At 55.2% G+C, this 22,411-nt stretch overlaps 1 protein-coding gene across 1 annotated transcript; it reads left to right on the top strand.

Annotated features, from left to right (window-relative positions):
• Positions 1–1,447: 1,447 nt before the first annotated feature.
• Positions 1,448–20,858, top strand: CDHR1 (cadherin related family member 1). The gene is made up of 17 exons (XM_040970404.1): positions 1,448–1,595; positions 2,075–2,170; positions 3,035–3,180; positions 4,430–4,480; positions 5,510–5,599; positions 6,539–6,625; positions 8,087–8,203; positions 9,444–9,587; positions 10,401–10,479; positions 11,305–11,405; positions 13,152–13,355; positions 14,708–14,860; positions 16,495–16,659; positions 17,076–17,143; positions 17,740–17,968; positions 18,922–19,182; positions 20,304–20,858. The coding sequence occupies exons 1-17, from the start codon at positions 1,541–1,543 to the stop codon at positions 20,856–20,858; spliced, it is 2,601 nt and encodes an 866-aa protein (XP_040826338.1). The 5' UTR covers positions 1,448–1,540.
• The last annotated feature ends 1,553 nt before the right edge of the window (positions 20,859–22,411 follow it).

The following is a 22,411-nucleotide window of genomic DNA, read 5'->3' as shown; positions in this document are numbered from 1 at the left end:
AGTGAGAAGAGGAGCAGAGGAACTGGCTACCTCGGGGAGCTGGCTCCTTCTCTACACCCTGAGAGGGCACACATGCTAGGATGCCACAGCCCTGCCTCCAGCTCTAGTAGGGATCCACAATAAGCTTGTGGGGGTGCTTGCTTTGGTGTCTCCCCAGCATCTTGCAAAGCCAGGATGCAGAAATAGATGTGCCAGCTCTATGGCATGCTGTGTGCAGAAACATGCAACAAACAAGGGCTTGCATCGTTATCTCTGAAAAGTGGGTGGCATGTTGGGACCCCTGATTCATGTTTTCCTACCCTCTGAGTCCCTGCTCCTTGCTAAATAGCTGTCTAGGAAAGATTGGCCCAGGAGCTGGGAGAAGTTGTGCTCCTTCCAGGCCAATGGGGAGGAGTGCTGAGCCCCTCAGCTGTGGGCCATCCTGGGAGAAGGAGGGGAGCATTAAAGAGATCGCCTCTATTGGGGAATACACCTTCACAAAGGAATTCTGAGAAGTGCCCTGGATTGAACTTGGAGTGACCACTCTGTAATCCCAGCCACAAAAAGGGCAGGCTGCATTTCCAAGCGCACAGCAGTGTCAAAGCAGGAGACTGCAGAGGCCAGCGCAGGGAACTTGAGGCCTCTGTCACCAATGTTTGCGTTGCCTAACCATCTCCCGCGGGTTGGGTACTCCCGCCCTCCTGGGCAGAATCCAGACTTGCACTGGCCAGCTCTGTTAACAAGTCTGTCCCAAGAAGGGGCTTAAATCTGCCTTCCGATGATTGGGTAGCTGGAAAGTGGGTCAGCTGCCTCACACATTGGGTCAGACCCTCTGGGACTGTTGGGCAGCCTAGGTTGGGGGACAGGGCAAGAGCGGAATGAGATCTTAGAGGAGTGCCGATGGTTACACCCACCTGCTCTCCTCACTCGTTCCCCGGCTGTTAGTCTTTCTGTAGCATCTCAGCCTCTAGGGAACAGGTACTCGGATTGCTATGGCGATACCCTCCCTGGAGCCATGGCGGTCAAGCCCCTTTCCTCTAGGCTCTTCTTATTTCGCCTGAGAATGAGCTCTCGTCTCAGACTGGCCACTTCGCCAACCTCTGTTTTGCTTCCAGGAATTCGGCTCAGAGAAAGGAGAGCGAAGTTTCTTTTAACATCCCAGGGGAAGTTTGTGAGACTCCGGGGAGGCGCGGACACCATCAGGACTTCGGGATTCGACTTTCCAGCGTCTTGCTGGATCCTGGGGCGGCTTTGGTTGGCTACGGAGCTCCAGGCTTAGGCAAAGGAGGCGTGGTAGGCGCATTCTCGCCACGCCCTCTGCCCCCACCCTGAGCCGGCGTACCGGTCCCCGAGCTCTGGTGCCCACTAATTGGTCTCCTTAGGCGGTGGCGCTCGAGTGCTTCAGCTGTGTACAGCCCAGCAGTGTCATTGGCTTGGCGCCCGCGCACCGATCCGCGCATCTCCCGCAGTGGTCTCCGTTCCGCTCACACGCCCAGGGCATGCTCCGGGCTCTTGCTCTTGGCCTCGGCAGCGGCAAGGGACACCACCCGCCCGCGGAGACATGAGGCGTAACCCGTGGGCCGCCCTGGCCTTGGGGCAGCTGTTCCTCTGCCTGGGTAAGTGGCCACCGCGAGGCGCATGGGGTGCGCGCTGGGGGCTGGGTATCGGATCCTCATCCAGAGTGGGAACCTGTCTGGGAGCCTGGGCATTCCCCAGCACTTCCCTAGATACCTGTACCCTGGGGACCCCGCAGTTGGAGCCCCAATGGCACCACTCTGCTTCTCCAGGCGCCGGTTGGTTGCTCCCAGAGCTGCACGGAGCTGAGGACAGGTTGCAGGCAGGGGCACGGCCTCACTAGCAGCACCTGCTCTCCGGGCTTGCGCTCCCCTCGGGTGGAACGACCCGTTTCGTGTGGTCTAAGCGCCTGGGTGATCTGTGTCCCTAATAAGCCTGAGCCCACAGGGAAGCGTGCCTCTGAGCGCGCTCTGGTTAGGGAGACTGAGCCTTTTCTTGTCTATGTCCTCACCCGGCACTCAGCAGGTGAGAAGTTGTCCCCGGTTGTATGAGTGTCCTTCTGTTTTCGTTCTCTTCCTAGCCCTGGCCAACTTTGCTCCCCACTTCTTCGACAACGGGGTCGGCAGCACCAATGGGAACATGGCACTGTTTAGCCTCCCAGAGGACACACCTGTAGGTGAGGAGCCTCTGCACCAGCGACCCCCAGGGAGAGAGAGGTTTGGGTTCCTCGGACGCTGGGATGGAACCCGTGACTCCTCAGAACCCGTGGAGACACCAAGCAGCAGGCCACACGTGCTCCCAGGGGCGCCCTGTTTGTACGTAGGATTCCCAGGGGGAGGCAAAGACAGGAAAAAAGGTCGCGGCTGCCGTGGCAACCTCAGCAGGACCAGACCTGGAGCCCAGGGTGCAGAGGGGCTGGAAACCAGCGCACCTGGTCTTGCAGCACTGCCAGCCCAGCAGGAAGGCACTGCTGGCCCTGCTTTGCCATGAGCAGGTGCATTTTCATCCCTAACCTTGGGACTTCAAAAAGCCTCAAGAACATCCAGCTGGCTGAGATAGGCAGGGAGAGAGGAGAGGCTCAAGTCAGTCTGGTCTCTCTCTCCTGTGGAAGTGGGAAGCTGGGGTTGGGGAAGAGGGAGATGCAAAATCTACTGAGTGAAGAATCCCCAGAGGGGTCCATCAGGGCTGCGCCAAGGGCCACCCCTCCTACCCCCTACCCAGTTCTGGCTCCTGACAGAGGAGTCACCACCAGGTGGAGGAACAACACAAAGCTAGGTGGCACAACTCAGTCAGTCATTTGCACGGGTTACAGCCTGTGGCTGGCTGACAGCAACCCCCTGACAGCTTTGAAGAGTGGCACTTAAAAAGTGGGCAGCAGTAGCTCAGGGGGCAGCAGCGAGAGCCCCATCCAGGACCCTCCCTTTGGCATTAAACTGCGTACTCAGTGTCTAGATAGCTGACTCCCTGGGCTGAAGCAGCTGCCACTTGGAGGAGAAGCTGGGCCTCGAGTTCCAGGTCTTCCCCCTGTGTCTCCTCGCAGGCTCTCACGTGTACACCCTGAATGGAACTGATCCTGAGGGCGAGCCGGTCTCCTATCACATCAGCTTTGACCCCAGCGCAAGGAGTGTCTTTTCTGTGGACCCCACACTTGGGAACATCACGCTGGTGCAGGAACTGGACAGAGAGGTATGGGAGATGCTGGGAGCAACGCATGGCCATGCACGCTCACCTGTGAGGGCTGGAAGGTCGCTGGCAGGGCTGGACACTCTCCCTGCGGAGGAGAGAACAACAATGTGGACTGCCCTGGCACACTCACCCCCGAGACCTTGGGTTGCTTCCCGGAGGTTTTGCTCCAGCAGGCTGAGTAGTCAGGGCTCCTTTAGTGAGCTCCTGCCAGCTCTGCTAATCTTTTAAGCACATTCAATTAAAACTAAATCCGCATGTACTCTGAGGCGTCCTGAAGAAACCTCCCAAAGGGGGTTTTGCATGCCAATCCATGGACAGGTCCTGGAAGCCCCCAGAAAACTCAGAGCAGATCAGGGTTGGAAAGAGTCGTTGAAAGCAAGAATGTAAGTTTGCTCTAAGTCCTTCCATCTGCACCCTCCTGAACCTGCAGGCAGCAGGGCACAGACTCTGCTTTCCCTGGGAGACCCCCACAGCAGCCTGATTGGCCATAGCTGGTCATGTAACTGGACCCCAGCTGGCCCTGACTCTGGTCCTGTGGTGCCACCACAGACCAGGGTAGAGGAAGTAAGGGAGTTCTGAGTCAGCCACTGGGACAGGGCAGTGGAGACTGGAAGCACAGCCTTCCTGGTATTCAGGGATCTGACAACACTAGGTCCTGGGGAGCACTTGAACTTGAGCCACCATAGACATGGGCCCTGCAGTAACCCGGACTGTGGAAGGTCTTAGTGATCCCTTAAAAAAAAAGATGTATTTACTTTTTTCAGAAAGTCAGATTTACAGAGCAAGAAGGAGACAGAAAGAAAGATCTTCTTTCCACTGGTACTTTCCCCAAATGGCCTCAACAGTGGGAGCTGAGCTGATCCAAATCCAGGAGTCAGGAGCCTCCTCTGGATCCCCCACATGGATGCAGAGTCCCAAGGTTTTGGGTGTCCTTGACTGCTTTCCCAGGTCACAAGCAGGGAGCTGGATGGGAAGCAGAGTAGCCAGGATACCAACCAACACCCAAATGGGATCCTGGTGATTGCAAGATGAAGACTTTAGCCACTGAGCCATTGTGGCGGGCCCTCAGAGAACTTTTGGTACATAAGGTCTCAGGCACTTTGGAAGGCAGGTTCCAGCTGTGCCAGGCCCACCAAGGTCACCATCCTGCCCTGTTCCTGAGCTGTCCTAATGTGCCCAGGTGGGCTTCCCCAGCCTCGGGGGTCCCCGTGGTGTCCCCAGACACTCACCCGGTCCCTGTGCTCCACAGAGGGAAGATGAGATTGAAGCCATCATCAGCATTTCTGACGGCCTGAATCTGGTGAGCTGACACCCACAGCAGCCCTCGGAAGCCTGCCAGGGCAAAGCTGGCAGCCTTTCCTCCCATCACCACCAACCTCTCCCCCAGCCTTCCCCCACCTCCCAACTCCTTGGGGCCTCCCTGACAAAGCCAGGGGCCCAGCAAGGCCTACAGGGGAGAGCTGCAGGAAGGCCAAAGGTAGTGGGGAAAGGAGGGTCAGGGGACAGAGGCCAAGCAACCTGTCATGTGTTGAAGGGATGTTCTGCAGAGTCTCAGTCCCGCACTCTCCCTCTGCCTCCTCGCTCCTGGGTCTTGGCCCCTTGCCCAGACTATGAAAGCTGAACACCTGCACACGCAGGTGTCTTGCCTGTCCTCCTGTGTAGCCCTCATCCATGGATTCGGGAGAGCTACAACAGACTCTGTGGGCTCTCTGGCCACCTCCATCCCTCCACCCCACCCCCCCACATCGCACTGTGGAGCATTGGTCTTGCTACTCCCCAGGCTCACAAAGCGCCCGGATCCAGCCTTCACCACCCTCAGGATGAAATCCAAGCTTCCAGCTGGCATCCGCAGCCTCCCCGTCGGTCACCATCTGCCTCATCCAGCTTTCCTCCCACTTCTACCCCACCGTGCATCCAGCCATAAACTTTCTGCAATCTTTAGAACTCACCAGGCATCTCACTTTATGCACATGTTGTCCCTTCTGCCTGGCCCACCTCCCACAGGGGTTTGTGCTTCCTCCTCTGAGCAGTGTCCTTGCTGTGCTCTGCATGGCCCAGGCAGGGTGGTTCTCAGCACCTCCGGATGCAGCACACCCAAGCCTCGGGGGATGCATCACGCAGGTTGCCCATGCTACCCCTGGTTGGGAGGCGGCAGGTGTAATGTCACACGAATGATATGACCCTTAGCAGATCACTGCAAAATAACCCACCACATGGCACCACATGGTTGCCTAAGAATATGTGTTACCTGAACACATGAAAACAAGAGAAGAGAGAAGAGGAGGGAGGTCTCAATGGCCCAGGTCCTAAGCCCTCTGGCTCTCTTCAGGTGGCAGAAAAAGTCACGATCCTGGTGACAGATGCTAATGATGAGGCACCCCAGTTCATCCAGGAGCCTTATGTCGTCTTGGTTCCCGAGGTGAGTAAGGGGCTGATGAGCAAGGCAAGACTTCCCCTCCGGCCTATAGCCTGCTCTTTGGGGCTGTCCAGGCATCTCTCTGCTGCTCCCTACCCTGCATGCCTGCCCCACATGCTTTTTTGTTACAGGTTATTTGTATGACCCATTTACGGGTTTGTGCTATGATCATAGCTCATGTATACCACAGGGAAGTAAGGGGAAAAGAGTGTCTTGAGTCACCCGCCATCTTTAGAACTTGCTCTGTGTCAGTGAATTTCCTGTGATGATATGACGGTTGTTCGTTTGCCACCGTTGTGATCATACTAAGCACACGCATTCTGAATCCTTTCACTTCATATGTAACGTAGGAGTTTAGCTCATGAATGCTGGAGTTTGGACAGCTACTATTTTAATGGTGTCTAACAACATTTGCTGTTTTGAGAAACGCTGACTCCGGAGCACAGGAATATTTTTTCAGTGATTGAGAGCATTTGCTTAGGTTCAATCCGGGGTGTGATATAATCAGCAGGCGGCAGCATGAAGGCCTGTGTTTGCCGAGGGCTGTGCTAGAACCTTATAAAACCCTGCGCTGCAAAAAGGGGGAGAATCTGTCTTCCCTGTGTGCCAGATATGTGCCAAGTAGGAGAAACATGCTAAGGCTGCCTCAACATCATGGGTACAGGATTCTGCTGATTCTGACATACTATGTGTGCATGTGTGTGTGTGACTCCTGGAGATCCTGAAACCTGTCCTCATTTGCGCTGTTTCCTACCTGGGGCCTTGGTTTTCTTTTCTGGTCCCTCAGTGGAGCCTCTGGGCCACCTTCTTGCTGTCCCTGTCCCCTCATTCCACAGCCCCTCCCCCACTGTTTAGCCCTTCACCCTCCTGTCCCTTTTGCCCCGTGGGTCCCTGTGCCTCTGACTCCCTGAGCTGTCACTAAACACACCGTGACCCCCTCAGGACATACTTCCCGGGAGCAGCATCTTTACCGTCCGTGCAGTGGACAAGGACACAGGCTCTGGAGGGAGTGTCACCTACTTCCTGCAGGTAAGGCAGCACACACAGGATACAGCCAGGGACCTTGGCTGGAGGGAACTCTGAGCAGCCTCCCCACTCCCACCCCATCACCGATGTCCTTGGGTCCATGCCTGAGTCCTCTCCTCCGCAGAGGGCAGCAGGGTGGGCCCAGCAGGTGCGGATTGGAAAGGGACAGATCTTTCTTGCCCCAGCTTGACCCAGCCTGGCTTCCTCTGAGGGTGCCCGGGTTCCAGGTCAACAGAGTCTGTTTCCCCAGGAACTCCCCAGGTCCACAGGGGGTGAGGTACACAGGGGGTACACGGGCGGGGGGGGTGGGTTTGAGGAAACCTGTTTGGATCCACAGTGGCCAAGAACAGGTGATGGGAGGAACACTTCTCAGAGGCAGCACCCCACCCCAGACAAAGACACCTGCTACCCCTTCTGGTCTCCCCACAGTGGAGACACACACACACACACACACACACACACACACGCACGCACCCCTCTGCTGCTTTTGCCCTTCTCTTCACCTGCACCCACTGAGAAGTGCAGCTCGATGGATAAGACCACAGGCCCCGGGAGACCCCTGGCTCAGTACCCTGTGTGACGTGCAATACCTTCCCTGCCTTGTCTCGCTCTCAGTTTGCCTGAATGTGAGACAAGAAAGAGAAAAGCATATGGGTTGCGGTGAGACTCAAATCCCTGAAGAACTCACCTGGCACCTGCCGCCTGCTGCCTCCCACCTGCAGGTGGCCCCGTGAGGTCCAGCCAGCCCCGTTCAGGCAGTGGCAAGTTCCTGCTGCTCTCCCCACCCCGGCCAGGTGCTGCCTGGGGTTGGCCCACAGCCATTTGCTTGATGAAGGTTGTGAGGTCCCCCTGCCTGTCTCCCTTAGGATGGCTCTCATTTTATCCCCCCATTTGTTTATTTGAACACAGAGTAGCAGAATGAAAGGGAGAGACAGAGACAGCTTGCATGTGTTGGTTTACTCCCCAAATGGCCGCACGGGCTGGGCTGGCCGAGACCAGGAGCCGGGAACTCCACTGGAGTGGCAGGGGTCCAAGCACTCGGGGCATCCTCCACTGCCTTTCCAGGTGCACTAGCAGGGAGCTGGATCAGCCAGAGCTGGAACCCGTGCTCTCATATGGGAAGCTGGCAATATGGCAAAGAGCAGCTTAACCGACTGCACCACAACACTGCCCTCTCTCAAGATGGCCTTTGAGCCACACTCCCTGTGGGAGAGAGCACTCTGCAGGTGCCTCTGCCACTGCCACCTGCAGCCAGAGTTCAGCCTGGTCCCCCCAGCCCCACCACCAACAACCAGCCAAGACAAAAAATGCCAAGGTCTTTGGGGAAGGGAACACTCAGGTTGACCTGAGGGTCTAGGAGACCCTGAAGTTTGACCTTGGGAGGAGGGGCTGGGGGAGCAGGTGGACACTCTCAGGGTTGGCCTGGGCTCTTGCCCAAGACCCAGCTGCACCCCATCCTTACAGAACCTGTACCCCGGCAAGTTTGCTGTGGACCATCACAGCGGTGTGCTGCGCCTGCAGGCTGGGGCCACCCTGGACTATGAGAAGTGCCAGGCCCATTTCATCACCGTGGTTGCCAAGGTAACAGAGAGGGAGGAATCAGGGTGCTTCAGGTCTTTCCTGAACCCTTGTTGGGGAAGCAATCTTGGGGTGGGACCGGGGCGGGGTGGGACCAGGGCGGACAAGGGAACGGGTGGAAAGGTGGAGAGCTGAAAATAGAGGGGAGGAGGATGGAGTGCCAGAGAGCTGACATCCAGGGACTGCAGAAGACACAGCCTCCTCTGACCTCGAGGCTAAAGAACCAGAGTCTTCTAGGCGGTTCCAGGTGCCTGTCGCATGGGCATTTGTGGGTCCCACACACCCCTTTCAGTACGGCCACAGGGGCACATGTTACCTCTTCAGCCTGACCTGTTCACTTAGCGCTTGAGCTCAGCAGGTTCTCCTGTCATGGAGTGCAGATGACACCAGTCTGCGAGCCAGCCGTCTTCCCCTCTAGACCCAAGAAGTTTCTGTTACAGGACTGGAAGTGGCTTCAGATCCTCCCACACCCGTCTGTACCAGGAGGCTGGCCACAGCCCCACCTGCTGGCAACACTGAAGCCTGGCTTGCTGTATACCGAGTACATGCCAAGACAGGGTCCCAAGTCATACTCTTTTTTTTTTTTGGGGGGGGAGGCAGGGTTTAAATTTTATTTATTTGAAAGGCAGTGTCAGAGAGAGAATCTTCCATCCACTGGTTCACTCCCCAAATGGCCACAATAGCCAGGGCTGAGCCAGGTTGAAGCTAGGAGCTTTTCAGGTCTCCCACGCAGGTGCAGGAGTCCAAGGCTTTAGGCCGTCCTCCACTGCTTTCCCAGGCCATAAACAGGGAGCTGGATGGGAAGTAGAGTAACTGGGACTAGAACCTGCACCTATTTGGAATGCCAGCACTACAGACAGCTGCTTTGCTCACTATGCCACAGCACCAGCCCCTCTTAACCTCGTTGGCCACGCAGCCCCCAGCACAGGCTGAGCATATTGTGGGGGATGCGGGGGTCGGGGTTGAGCCTGGTTCCCTGGGGGGAGGGGCACTTTGACCCTGACTCTGGCCTCTGCCTGTTGTGCTGCCCTGGAAAGTCCACCTATCCTACCGGGACGGTGGGCACTCACTGGTCCTTGTGTATCCTTCGCTTAACTCTCCCCTGACCCATCTGTGGAGTGCAGAAGCAGTCCAGATGGCACAGGGGCAAGCAGAAAACCAGAGAGTACAGCTGTTCTCACAGCTGCGAGGTACGGGGAGCAGGCCTTCATGCTGCTTCTGTGGCCCCCAAATTCTTCCCCAGGATGGCGGGGGCAGGCTTCGCGGGGCCGACGTGGTATTCTCAGCCACTGCCACTGTCACCGTCACCGTGGAGGACGTCCAGGACATGCCCCCCGTCTTCGTGGGCACACCCTACTACGGCTACGTGTACGAGGACACCCTCCCGGTGGGTGGCTGCACCCCTCCGCCGGCAGCCCCTGCACGTGCCTCCAGCCCTACCGGGGTGATTGCCCTGAGCACACTGGCAAGGCATGCCAAGCTGTTCCCCACTGAGTCACTCCACACACACGTGCACACACACAAGCTGGCTCTAGATTTTCCCAGGCCCTGGCTGTAAGGAGGTCCTTTAACCTTGAAAATGGCAAAGTAGAGCAAGCCCATGCTCATGTGTTGGGGAGCAGAGGGTATCTTCTAGGTGCCCAGCCTGTGCCAGGCATGTCTTTATTCCAATCTACATGAGTGCAGGTGCAGCCCGTGTGAGAGAAGGAAGTAGCCAGCAGGAGGCTGACATGTGTGGTCCAGGCAGGGCTCCTCTGGCAGCTGGCCTAGAGGGTGCCACCCCAGGCCCAGGCCATCAGCCTGGAGCACCGTGACCTTCCTCACACATCCCACAGGGCGCAGCTCACGGGCTGGCATCACTCCTCACTCAACCAAATCTCCATCCCTCGTGTCCCAGCTCCTCAATAAGTCCCCACAAGTCACAGACCTGGCCTGGCCGGCCTGGGTGGGAGACCCCGCCTCTCCTTCAAGGTCCCTAGTCTTCATTTAGGAGGCAGGAGGAGGGCTTCCAGCACTGCACGCCAGACACTCGCTACAGGCCCACGCAGAGGCCTGGCTCTTTTCCTGGGGTACAGGGTGGAGACGGGGCACAAGCACCTTCCTCCTGTGAGGGGGGTCGGCTTTGGGGTTAGGGAGCCCCAGAATGATCCTTGAGCTTCAGGCAGCTGCTCCTGCTCCCTGCTCTCTCCCCGCCCCCCAGGGCTCGGAGGTACTTACAGTGGTGGCCATGGATGGTGACCGAGGTAACCCCAACCGCATCCTCTACAACCTCGTGAATGGTGAGTCTGGGCAGCTTGGGGGCTGCAGCTCCGACTCTTGGCATGACCACGGCAAGGTTCAAGAATGCACTGGGTCCCTGTTCTCTTCCGCTCAAGACCAGCAGCACCAGAGTCACGGGGAGGCTGATGTGGCCCTCCCCATCAGAAGGTGGTCCTTCTTGGGCACAGAAGCCACACAGGTGGCCCTGTTTCAGCTCCCCTCAGCCTGGACAGCCACTCAATGGCAATATCCCTTACGCTCATTAAAATGCTGGGTTATCTTTTTTTCTCTCTCTCTTATTCTTTTTACATCTTTTGGCCCAGAGGAAACAGTTGAGTTGAGCGAATGAAACTACAATAAGGGGGTGACATTACTCAGAGACACTAAATGGACAGCCCGCCTTGCTAACCTGACTGGCTCTAGCTTGGGTTGGGGTCCTGGGTGGGCTCTGCAGTCCTGGGGAGGCCAGGTCCTCACCCCTGGTGCCCAAGCCCAGATGCATGCACTTCCCACATGTGCCTCACCCCAGGACTCACCTGGCACACCTGCCCCGCAGCAGCTCCACTGTGGGTGAGCGGATGTGCTGCCATCACGCAGGGGCACACGGAGCCTGGGCTGCCTCCTCTACCTCCACCCCTACAGCCCTGTGCCCCGTTAAAGAGCCACTCACCCTCTCTGCTCGCCATTCTCACTCTCCAGCCTCCTCCTTTCTCCCTCTGCATTTGCTCACACACTTGCACGCATGTAGTACCAGGCATGGAAGCTGGGAGCCAGACAGAAGCCCGACTCCCCTGCGCGCCCCCTTGTGGCCCTTTGCAGAATCGCAGGTCACATGTCTATTCCAGGGAGTGATGGAGCCTTTGAAATCAATGAGACATCCGGAACCATCTTCGTCACACAGAGCCCTGCCCAGCTGCAGAGGGAAATGTATGAGCTGCATGTGCAGGTAATGTCCCTCCTAGACTGGTCTGCTCCTCTAGCTCTGGAAGGCGACAGAGGTGATGGGACCCAGGCCTTCCTCCCCCTGGGATTCACTGTCTGAGAAGTGAGCTGGGAGCTGCTCCCTGGAGCTCCTACTCCACGAGGCTGCAGCAGACAGACACACAGCCCCTGATGAATTCGCAAGCAGAGTCTTGGAAATGCAGGAGCAGGTAGGACTGAAGCAGCAATGACCTCCACCAAGTGTGGGCTCCTACTCCAAGGGTAGAGGATGGTAGAGAGAAGCAATGAATAGGAGCCAAGTGAAGACTTCCAAGTGGGCAAGCACCCCGGGGCAGCCTGGAGGTGGGAGTAGGCAGGGCATTCAGGAAACAAGTGAGACCGAAAGCCAAAAGCTCACAGGCATGTGTTAAGGAGAAGAGTTGGAACCCTAGGCTGGGCCAGAGGAGCCGACACAGGCCCTGGATGTGAGGCAAGAGTTTTTCCTAGAGCAGGGCGTGTGCCACGTGCAATCACCCGGGAGCTGCATTTAAAAGGCTCCATGCTGAACACTTCACTGCTCACTTCCTTGCACTTGGTCATGGTTTTCATGGTCCCCTGCACCTGCAAACCATGGAGCCAGCCCTGCCCAGGAGCCATGAGAGTATAGATCAGGTTGTGAGCAGGCCCGCAAGTTGCTGTGGGAAAGCTTGCTCTGCTGTCTTCCTACCTCACTGGGATTCTCGAATCTGGACAGCGTGGCTCGCAAAGCTTTCCAAGACTCAATCCTAGAAATGGAAACTCCACATGTGCAGGGTCTACCCAGGAGTGTGCGTGTTACCATGGCAACCAGGTCCAGCCTGGCATCCGAGAACTCTCATCTCAACTTTTGTGTAGAGGGACCTGTGTGGGAGGGAGGCAGGAAGATGGACGACAGTGATGGTGAAGCAGGGTCTGTGGGGATGCAGGGAGGTGGGATGACAGAAAGGAACGAACTGCAAAGTAGGATGGAGGCAGATTGCACATAATACGGCCACTGGTTGGTTGGGGGCAGGGGAGGACCAGGGGAGGCATCGGAGAGGCCCAGGAGAGGCTGTTGGGGAGCAGAGTCACAAGAACTGAGAGGACAGGGCCCTTGTGCAGCAGAAAGGGTGGCCCCGTGCCTTGGCACAGAGGCCAATGTGAGGTGCCCAGGTAGACGTGATGAGAAGTGAGTGTGCAACCAGAAGTACAGCCAGCAGGTGTTGGCTTCTGAGAAGACAGAAAATAAGGACAGCAGCCAGTGTGTGTAGGAATCGGCTCCTGGGAGGCTCATTTGAGGAGAGCAGCCTTCTAGAACCAGAGGAAAGGAGACCTGGAGAGCTTCCTGTGGTACTTGTGAGGTGCCAGGACTGGCGTCTCCAAATTGACTCAGCTGTCTTGCTCACGAGCTCATTGGTGCAATGCAGTTCTTCCTGGGATGTTAGACGAGGAGAACCTTTAGTCCTTGCTGGGTGTTGGCTAGAGATCACCCCAAGTTCCTGGTCACATGGACCTGCTTCCTCCAGCACAGCCACCTGCTTCCTCCAGGTCAGCAAGGGAGAGCATCTTCTAGCCAGACAGAAGTTACAAATTCCTGTGATCTGGTCATGAAGTGAGATCTCATGGTCTTTGCCAGACCACAGCTCCCTGAAGGAGATGAGATTCTGTAAAGGCAGGAACGTCAGGAGCTTGGCACGCTGGGACTAATGAGTGTCCACCTGCCATGCAGCCAGACACCCTGTCTCCTCCCCAGGTGACTGAGATCAGTTCTGCAGGGAGCGCAGGGGACCAAGCCGTGGCCCCCATCACCATCAGGGTCGTGGACCTGAACAACCATCCCCCGACGTTCTATGGAGAGAGCGGGCCCCAGAACAGGTTTGAGCTGACCATGTACGAGCACCCGCCGCAGGGGGAGATCCTGCGAGGCCTCAAGATCACCGTCAATGACTCCGATCAGGTGTGTGGCCCTCCCTTCTAAACCACCGGTGTGTGCATGCACCCTCGCTGGGAGCCAGGCAGATGTCAGAAGGAATGGGACCAGAGGATCGAGGTGAAAGGGAGAGGAGAGGGAATAGCTGTCTCCATGCCTTAGCCACTCGAAAGGCAAATCAGCTGAGATGAAAGTAATAAATCCACCTAAAAGGAAAAGCCAGGGCAGACTTTTGGTCGAGCCGTTGAGACCCTGGGCCGTTAAGACGTGCACCTCCAAGGTCAGAGCACCTGAGTTCAGCTCCCATCTTGAGCTGCTGACTCCGTCTCCCTGCCAATGCAGAGCCTAGAACCAATTAGTCAACAGGCCAGCTCACTGTCCTCTGCCACCTGTTTGGATTGAGGTCCCAGCTTCATGCATCGTACCCGATCCTGGCCATGTGGGCACCTGGGGAGTGAGCCAAGAGGGGGCGGTTTCTCTTCTCTCTCTCTCTCTCTGTTCCTTCTTTTTGCCTTTCAAATAAATACATTAAGAAATGAAATAGTAAAAGTCAATCAAACAAGCATTTGGGAGCCCACACCCAACACAGGACCAGGCATCACGTGTGTGTGGCCTGACTTAATCCCCCACAATTTGCTAATTCCTCCTGAGCCTCAAGCAGCAGTTGTGCGGGGGAAAAGTGTGACTGCCCAGCTGCCAGGGCGAGAGGCATACGGAGGCTCCTCGTTTAACACGAATTCTGTCGTTTCTATTCCCTAAAGATTTATTTTATTTATTTGAAAGGGAGAGAGGTGCTTTACCCACGGGTTCACTCCCCAGATGGCTGCAATGCCTGGGCCTGGGCAAAATCTGAAGCCTGGAACTCCATCCTGGTCTCCCCCCAGGCACGTGTACCATCTGCCGCTGCTTTCCCAGGCACAGGAACAGGTGGAGCAGCCAGGATTGCGACCTGTGCCCCTATGGAATGCTGGCCTTATTGCAGGTGGCAGCTTAGCTCTCTGCACTGCGACACTAACTCCTATAGTCCATTCCCTTATATGTTATTTCATTGTCCACAGTTTCTGAAATCAAACATCATCCCAAAATATTAAGTGAAAAACTCTAGAAATAAACCATTCATAAGCTTTGAGCATTTTTATTAGAACCCATTGTTATGGTTGTTCTATTTTATTATTAGCTTTTGTTACTCATTTCTGCCATGCCTAAACTGAACTTTGGCACAGCTATGGACGTAGCTTTGCAGAATTGGCTGTTCTCTGAAGAGGCAGGCATCTGTGGAGGTCTTGGAACATACTCCCATGAAGAGAAAGGCCATTCTAGATAACATTTCTATTCTCACCTGTCTACCCTCTTTCCTTTGTTCAAACTCTACCAACCAGGGAGCCAATGCCAAGTTCAACTTGCGGCTGGTAGGACCAGGGGGTATCTTCCGGGTGGTGCCACAGACCGTCCTGAACGAGGCCCAGGTCACCATCATCGTGGAGAACTCTGCCGCCATTGACTTTGAGAAGTACAACGTGCTGGCCTTCAAGGTAGGTGGTGCTGTGCCCTGGCCAGGATCCTCCCAGACTCACACCAACACCCATTCACTGACAGGCTCTCTCACCCCCTGGCCTTCCTGCTAGCACGGGGGAGCAGGTGGCAGGCCAGCAGGGAGAAGCAGTGATTCTCAGACCTGCTGTGCACCATTCTGATTCTTGAAGCTATTTACTTAAAAGGCAGAGAGGCAAAGAGATAGAGGTGGCTCCCACTTGCTGGTTACTCCCCAAATGCCAGGAGTCGGGGCAGGGCTAGGCAGAAGCTGAGAATCTGCAGTTCAATCGGGGTTCCCCACGAGGATGACAGAGAGCTGAAGTCCTTGAGCCGTCACCGGCTGCCTTCCTGGGAGTGCAGGTGCAGGCAGCTGATTCGGGCGCAGAGCCAGTGCGTGAACCAAGGCACCGTGACGGGAGTCATGGCCATTCCTGGTGGGATCTCGCCTTTCCTGAGCACTTGGTCGCTTAGCTCCGGCTTCTAAACTATAACTAGACCCAGGAACATGAAGGAGTGGAGTGAGATTATCAGAAGAAAATGATCTGGATGGTTTGTCTTGTTTGTAGAAACTATTTGATGATTAAGACAGAGGTTTTTCTTACCTGCCATTGACACCTGACACCTGATCTTGTAGCAACCTTAGCAGAAGAGGCAAATGCTCGTTTGATATAGTTTATAATACTATAGAATTATCAATGTACATAAATAATACATATTGCACAAAGGACCTCTAGAACGTTTGTAGAAAATTGAAGTAAAAGTCATCACATTTCCCATGAACTTTTGGAAATCTTTCCATATAATAGTATACAATTTATATGTGAATAGAAATAAGAAATAGATATTTCACTGATATTATCTAAACAAGCACAGACACACTTATATCTAGTATCACGCTTAAAAATGGGTAGGGAAATCCCAGGCCCTATGGAATTGTGCCATAATATTCAATTTTTTTTTTGAAAAATGGATTAATACAACATGCAATGCCAGGAACAGCGGAAGGTGCCTGCTACCAACACTTATGGAACATAATTTCCAAAATAACACTATTGCTGTGATGAAAAAGGAAGCAAGAGGTACAAGCATCAGGAAAGAGGATTGAGGGACCGCCCTGGCGGCACAGTGGGTTAAGGCACCGTCTGTGATGCCAGCACCCCTTATGAGTGTCAGTTTGAGTCCCAGTTGACTCTCTCCCAATCCAGCCTGCTGCTGACACACCTAAGAGGACAGCAGGTGAGGGGCTAAGCACTTGGGCCCCCGTGACCCAGGCGGAAAACCAGGATGGGTTCCTAGCTTGGGCCTGGCCAGCCTTGGCTGTTACTGCGCTAGATAAATGAACCAGCACACGGAAATTGTCTCCTGCTCTGCTTTTCAAGTTGAAGAAAATATTTTTTTTTTAGAACCATGCGTGTTTTTTTTTTTGTCCTGTAATATACGTTTTCTGGCATCAATGATAAGAAAACTGTCATTGCAAACCCACTGGGAACAATGCGGGGCTAGGAGGTGACCCTGGCAGATGGTGGAGGAGCAGCAGGCAGGTGCTGGAGCTGTTGTGGGAAGACAGAGGGGGGCAGGTCTGGATCAGGCGACCACCCGCCCTGACCGGACCTTGCATTCTTGCCGTGCGCAGCTGCTGGCCGTGGAAGTGAGCACCCCTGAGAAGTTCAGCTCCACAGCAGACGTTGTGATCCAGCTCCAGGACACCAATGACAATGACCCCACTTTCACCTCCCACTACTACATTGCCAGGATCCCTGAGAACGCCCCGGGGGGCACCCACGTGGTGGCTGTCACAGTGAGTTGGGGGAACCTTGAAAGGACTGGGCCCCGTTTCAGCTGCACAGCCTGCATCGGCCATGTCCTTGCACAAGCTCCGTGCTCTCTCTTTGCCTCAGTTTCCTCACCTGTACAGTGGGGATAACAAGCCTCACAGGTTTGCAGTTATGACAAGCCTAGGACACAAGACCCAGTCTCTCTCCCTGCCTCACGCATCAAGGGGCAATAGAGACATTCCGGTTCTCAAGCTTTCTAGTTCCTCTAAAACTTAAGGCCTTGGAGGAAAGCTTGGGCTTCCCTGCAACCTTCAGGTCAGCACATCCCCGGTGTTGGACAAACCCTAGATTCCCCTTGCTGGACCACTGAAAGCAGCCCCCAGACACAGGGACTGCAGGGTGCCCTGGGCAGGTGCCACAAGGAGTTTCTCTCTTCCAGGCTCTGGATCCAGACACAGGATCCTGGGGTGAAGTCAAATATTCTATCTCTGGGAGCGAAGCCAACCTGTACGTAAAACCCCAAACAGAACCTTGTGGGATGTGGGGCGCTGTGGGAGGAGAGAGTCTTTGCCGAAGTCAGGAGGCACTCGGAAAGGATGGGAGGCTGGGTGGAAGAGGCAGATAATCCTCATAACCAGAGTGCAAGGCAGGGATGAGAGGAGGCTGTGCAGGGAGGCAGCGGTGAGGCTGGGGCAGAGGTGCTGGAGAGGACATGGTCATGGCATGGAGCTAGGACGCTCAGCCTTAGGAGCCCGGGAGAACCGGGAGAGCAGGGCTGCGCTGGGGAGGAGGCAAGGGCTGTGGTTTGGGCTGTTGAGTTCAGTGGTGATTGGTGGATGAGCTGGTGGCTAGCTCTGCCTCCCTTTCTCATCAGACTAGGAGCCTGCATAGGAAGGACACCTTGGGGAACCTGCACAATGCCTCCTTGCTGCTCCCCAGAGGCAGCTTGTCACTGCAGGCACGTGTGTGTGTATGTATGTGTGTGTGTGTGTGCATATGTGTGCCTGTGTGTGTGCCAGTTGAGTATACGTGTAAATACAGATGCATGCCTATCTAAATGTATGTGCTCCCCACACCACACCTCTGCTCTCTATGCCTGGCAGGTTCCTGATCCACTCAGCCACTGGGCTCATCTACACCCAGCCCTGGGCCAGCCTGGACGCTGAGGTCACATCCAGGTACAACTTCTATGTGAAGGCGGAGGACATGGAGGGAAGGTCCGGTCTGGCCGAGGTGTGTGTCATAGTGTTGGATGTCAATGACCACTACCCCCAGTTTGGAAAGAGCATCGAGGAGAAGACGATGGTGCTGGGGATCCCAGTGAGGATTGAGGTGGGTTTTAGAGGCAGCCGGCATCCCCTGAAGCTCTGGTTGCAGCTGCTACAAACAATGGGGCATGGAAATTTAATTTAGAATACAGTGGACTGTAGTCTTAGCATGGGCAAAGGACTTGGAGGTTCTTTATTCCCATTGCCACCTCAGCTCTGTAGCTCAGTAGCTCTGAGAAAGATGGCATCGGAAATTTACGAAGGCAAACCCTGAGGTTCAGACAGGCTCCGTGCGTGCTTGGCTTGCCATAGTTCATGCAGCTCTCCCTCCTGCTGCCAATGCAATGCTTGGCCCACTGCAGTTAACTCTCTTCCTAGTTTGGAGAGAAGCCTAAACCCTGACACCTCACAGACTTGACCTTGAATCCCGGCTTCTACCTCTGTGTCCTTGGCCGAGTCACGTGGCACCAAAGCTCTCATTTTTGCATCTATACTATGGCTTGTTCTTTTTTTTTTTTTTTCCTTTAACATTTGTTTTATTTTAATTTGAAAGACAAAGTTACAGAGAGAGCGGAGTTCTTTCATCTGTTGGTTCATGCCCCATGGGGCTGCAATGGCCAGAGTTGAGCTTCTGGTTCTCCCACACGGGTGCAGGACATGGGCATCCTTTATTGCTTTCCCAGGCCATCAACAGATCACTGGATTGGAAGTGGAGCAGCCAGGACATAAACGGGCATCCAGATGGCATGCTGCCACTGTAGGCAGATTCTTAGCCTGCTGTGCCATGGCACTGGCTCCTAGACTTTGGATTTTCTAGTCCACATGCAGCAGACAGACAGGGTCCAGCATAGACCCCGACCCGTACTAGCACATACATTCCTTTGCTTTTTCCATTCAACCCACTCCACATGGGATTTGGATCATTCCCTACCCCACCCCCCAGCAAGTCCCCACATGACCTGGTTTACACAGATGTTGCCCCAGAGCCCAGTGCTGTCTGTCGCTCCCTGTACACAGGCTACGGACCAGGATGCCGAGGAGCCCAACAACCTGGTGGACTACTCCATCACCCATGCTGAGCCAGTCAATGTGTTTGACATCGATGCTCACACCGGGGAGATCCGGCTCAAGAACTCCATCAGCTCCTTGGAAGTCCTGCACAATATCACTCCCAGTGGGGAGGACTGCACGTGGTCCCTCCAGGTGCAGGCCAAGGACCGTGGCTCACCGTCCTTCAGCACCACGGCCTTACTCAAGATTGATATCACAGATGCTAAGGTGGGTGCCAAGGCCTGGACATGGCAAGCGAGCAGAGGGCTCCCATAGCACAGACAGACAGGGAAAGACAGCTGTCTCCAGGCTTGCTCCTGAAGATGCTGTCTGCTCCCAAGGTGGCCTGTGCCTGCAAGACACATGTTGGAATCAGGCTGATGGCTTTGCATCAGTGCCTAGTAGTGATGTGACTTTGGCTGGACTTCCTGTCCACCCTATTGCTCCCTCAATGCCTCCTTCAGCCCAGCCCTCTGCTCTTAAGGCTCCCATTACCTTTCCCATGCACCAGGAGCAATGACGCCTCCTTTTCAGATGGGCACCTCTCCAGGCACAGTCTGAGGGAGACACTAAACTTAAGTCAGACACTAAACTTAAGGGGTTTCTCTTCTCTGTCTCCCTCTTCTGGACGGAACAGGTAAAATTCCGCCCAAGATCTTAATGCAGTGTTCCAGGGCTGGCTGGCACTGGGGCAAAGGAAATTCCCCTAGGGTACCTTCATTGGAGGAAGGCTACAAAGCTTTATTGGCCACTGTTATCAGGCTGGGTAGTCCATTTGATGCTGGGAAGGGAGGGGGCTTTCTTTGGAGGCAAGGTAAAGGCTGGGACCACCTATAATGTTATCAGCGTCCGGGTAGCTCTTTGCACTGTAAAATCCTGAGCTGCATCCAAGGCTGTCCCATGCCTTCTGCCGCAGCTTCATTTTCCTTACGCACCCATCACATAAATAGATTGAACTTGAACTTCCTTCCTAACAATCTCAGGAAGTCATCCCTTAAAGGACCCCTGGTACCTTTGGGCAGGCGTCTCATCCCCCAGAATCAAAGGCAGGTAATATTCTGTACCACAAGGCCAGAGCCTGGGAAGGCAGGAGTTTTGATTCCAACAGAGGCTGTTGACCTCTTGTTCTCTAGGAGTATACTGTTCTGGATGGGTGGTTTGGGCCACACTCTCCCTGTGTGTGGTTCTTTCTGGAGAGAAGCCTCTGGTGCTCACCACATGCTCCTGGGGTACCTGCTTCCAGCAGGCTTTAAAAACCATCTGGCTGCAGGCAGCTGGTACCCCAACCCCCACCCCTCTGAGACCACCCAGAAGCAACTGAAGGCACAACAGGGCTCCTTGTCTTGTAGACGCTGTCCCGAGACCCCATGGCTGCCTTCCTGATTCACACCAAGGACAACCCCATGAAGGCTGTGGGTGTGCTGGCTGGCATCATGGCCACTGTGGTGGCCATTACCATCATCATCTCCACTGCCACCTTCTGGCGCAACAAGAAATCCAACAAGGTCTTGCCCGTGCGACGGGTGATCCGCAAGCGCCCTAGCCCTGCGCCCCGTGCCGTCCGCATTGAGTGGCTCAAGTCCAGGAAGGCCAAGGCTGCCACCAAGTTCATGCTCAAGGAGGATCCTCCCAACGAGAACTACAACAACCACAACCCAGTGAACCCACTGCCCCCCACGGCTCCAGCTCTGCCTCCACCTGCCAGCTCTCCACCCGCCAGCTCTCCACCCAACACAGCCGCAGCCCACTGGACAGTGCCCACCATCTCGGGATCCCTCTCTTCCCCGGAGCCCCAAGAGTTGTCAGAAGCCAAAACCTCAGAGACCCCTGTCCAGTCAACTCTGGTTTCTGAGCTCAAGCAGAAGTTTGAGAAGAAAAGCAGAGACAACAAGGCTTACTTCTAGACTCTGTCACTCTATTATCCAACTCTGCCCACTCTGTTACCCCCAGCGTTCCCCACAGCCTGCTCCACAAAGTTGCCCCTGGTTTGTACAATGATGTGAGCCCCTTCTCTCTCTCTCTCTCTCTCTCTCTCTCTCTCTCTCTCTCTCACACACACACACACACACACACACGGCCCCAGAGTCCTGGGCAAGGGATTTCTTGGGCAGTGGGATCTGCTTGACAGACTGATATCCTAAACCCTGGACACAGCTGTGATTCTCCCTATTCCTTAGAGCCTGGGGATAAACAGAGAGCCTCTTGTAGTCACTCACCAACCCCAGACCTCACAGTCCCTTGTGTTCTGCTGGATTCTGAGTATCCAGGGACCCTCGGGACAAGACCGACTAGTCAGCAACCTAGATTTTGAAACCCGCAGCTAAGAGCAGGTGCAGGAAGAAATGCGTGTTTAGCCCTGGAGGTGAGTGAGCCCCTGAGCTGCAGAAAAGCAAATGCAGGCAAGAGGAGGAAGAGGGAGCAAGACCCATGTGTGCTGGCTGCAGCACTGTGCCTCTGAAGCCTTGGGCTTTGGGCTATGTGGGAAGAGATTGTGGGCTTCCATTGTAACTAGGAGCACAGAAGCCTAGCATGGGTCTTGCAGGTACTCCAAGTTGCAAAGAACCTTGGTCCGGAAAGATCCGAGCTGGAACCACAAGGGTAGCCCCAGAAACATCCACACAAGGGTCAAAGTACCCCTTGAGAGGAGCCTCCCAGTGCACCTTAAAGAGGTAGTGCAGGGTGGTCGATGGGTGTCAGGACTGAGAGATGGCGAGGCCTCCCTCTGGTTATCTGGCTCTTCTGCACCCATCAGCCTCAGGGAAACCACAGAAACTCCCTGTTGTCTTATTTCCATCTGTGAAACTTAGTAATCCCCTCCTGCCCCACTGGATGCAAGTGGACAGTGGTGGTAAGAACCAGAGCCAGGTATAAGGCTTGTGCTTTTTCACAGAGCAGCCTCCTCCAGGAAAGCAGAAGCCTCATTGCTGCTCTCCCGAGCACCCCAGGAGGCACTGTGCAGGATTTGGGGAGCTGTCACTTATCTGTCCTCAGCCATCAGAGCTGGATACTGGCTTGGCTGGGACCACACGTCGCCCTCTCTGTTCTCCCCTGCCACTGCCAGAGAGGACTGGAGCTGGGCGGCAGCACCCAGTCCACATTTGTGTTTCACTGAGTTCCCAGGATGGGAGTGATTGGCCTGAGGATGTACAGTAGGTGGGTCGCAGGGATCAAGTCTGAGTGGTCCTGGATCCTGGGTGTTGCTCGAGCCAGGGCACACCTGCTGAGTCTTCCCGCGGACTGACATCACACTAAGCCCCCATGGAGAACAGAATGGTCCTGCCCCACTTCCGGGACCCTGCTGTTGGGAGATCACACTTGCACGTGAGTTTTTGCTGGATTCTGAGCCTGTGTGTTGAGGTGTTACTCAGTGTGCCAGTACGCAGGCTCCTCACTGGATGACTGCGGTCCTCAACCCAGACAGTATTGACTGAGAGGTGCCAGACAGGCTGCAGTGGAT

The sequence above is a fragment of the Ochotona curzoniae genome, unplaced genomic scaffold (genome assembly GCF_017591425.1).
Source record: "Ochotona curzoniae isolate NIBS_2020 unplaced genomic scaffold, NIBS_Ocur_1.0 scaffold_4763, whole genome shotgun sequence".
NCBI lineage: Eukaryota > Metazoa > Chordata > Mammalia > Lagomorpha > Ochotonidae > Ochotona > Ochotona curzoniae.
Note: the sequence above shows the minus strand (reverse complement) of the source record. Positions and strands in the feature narration are given on the sequence as shown.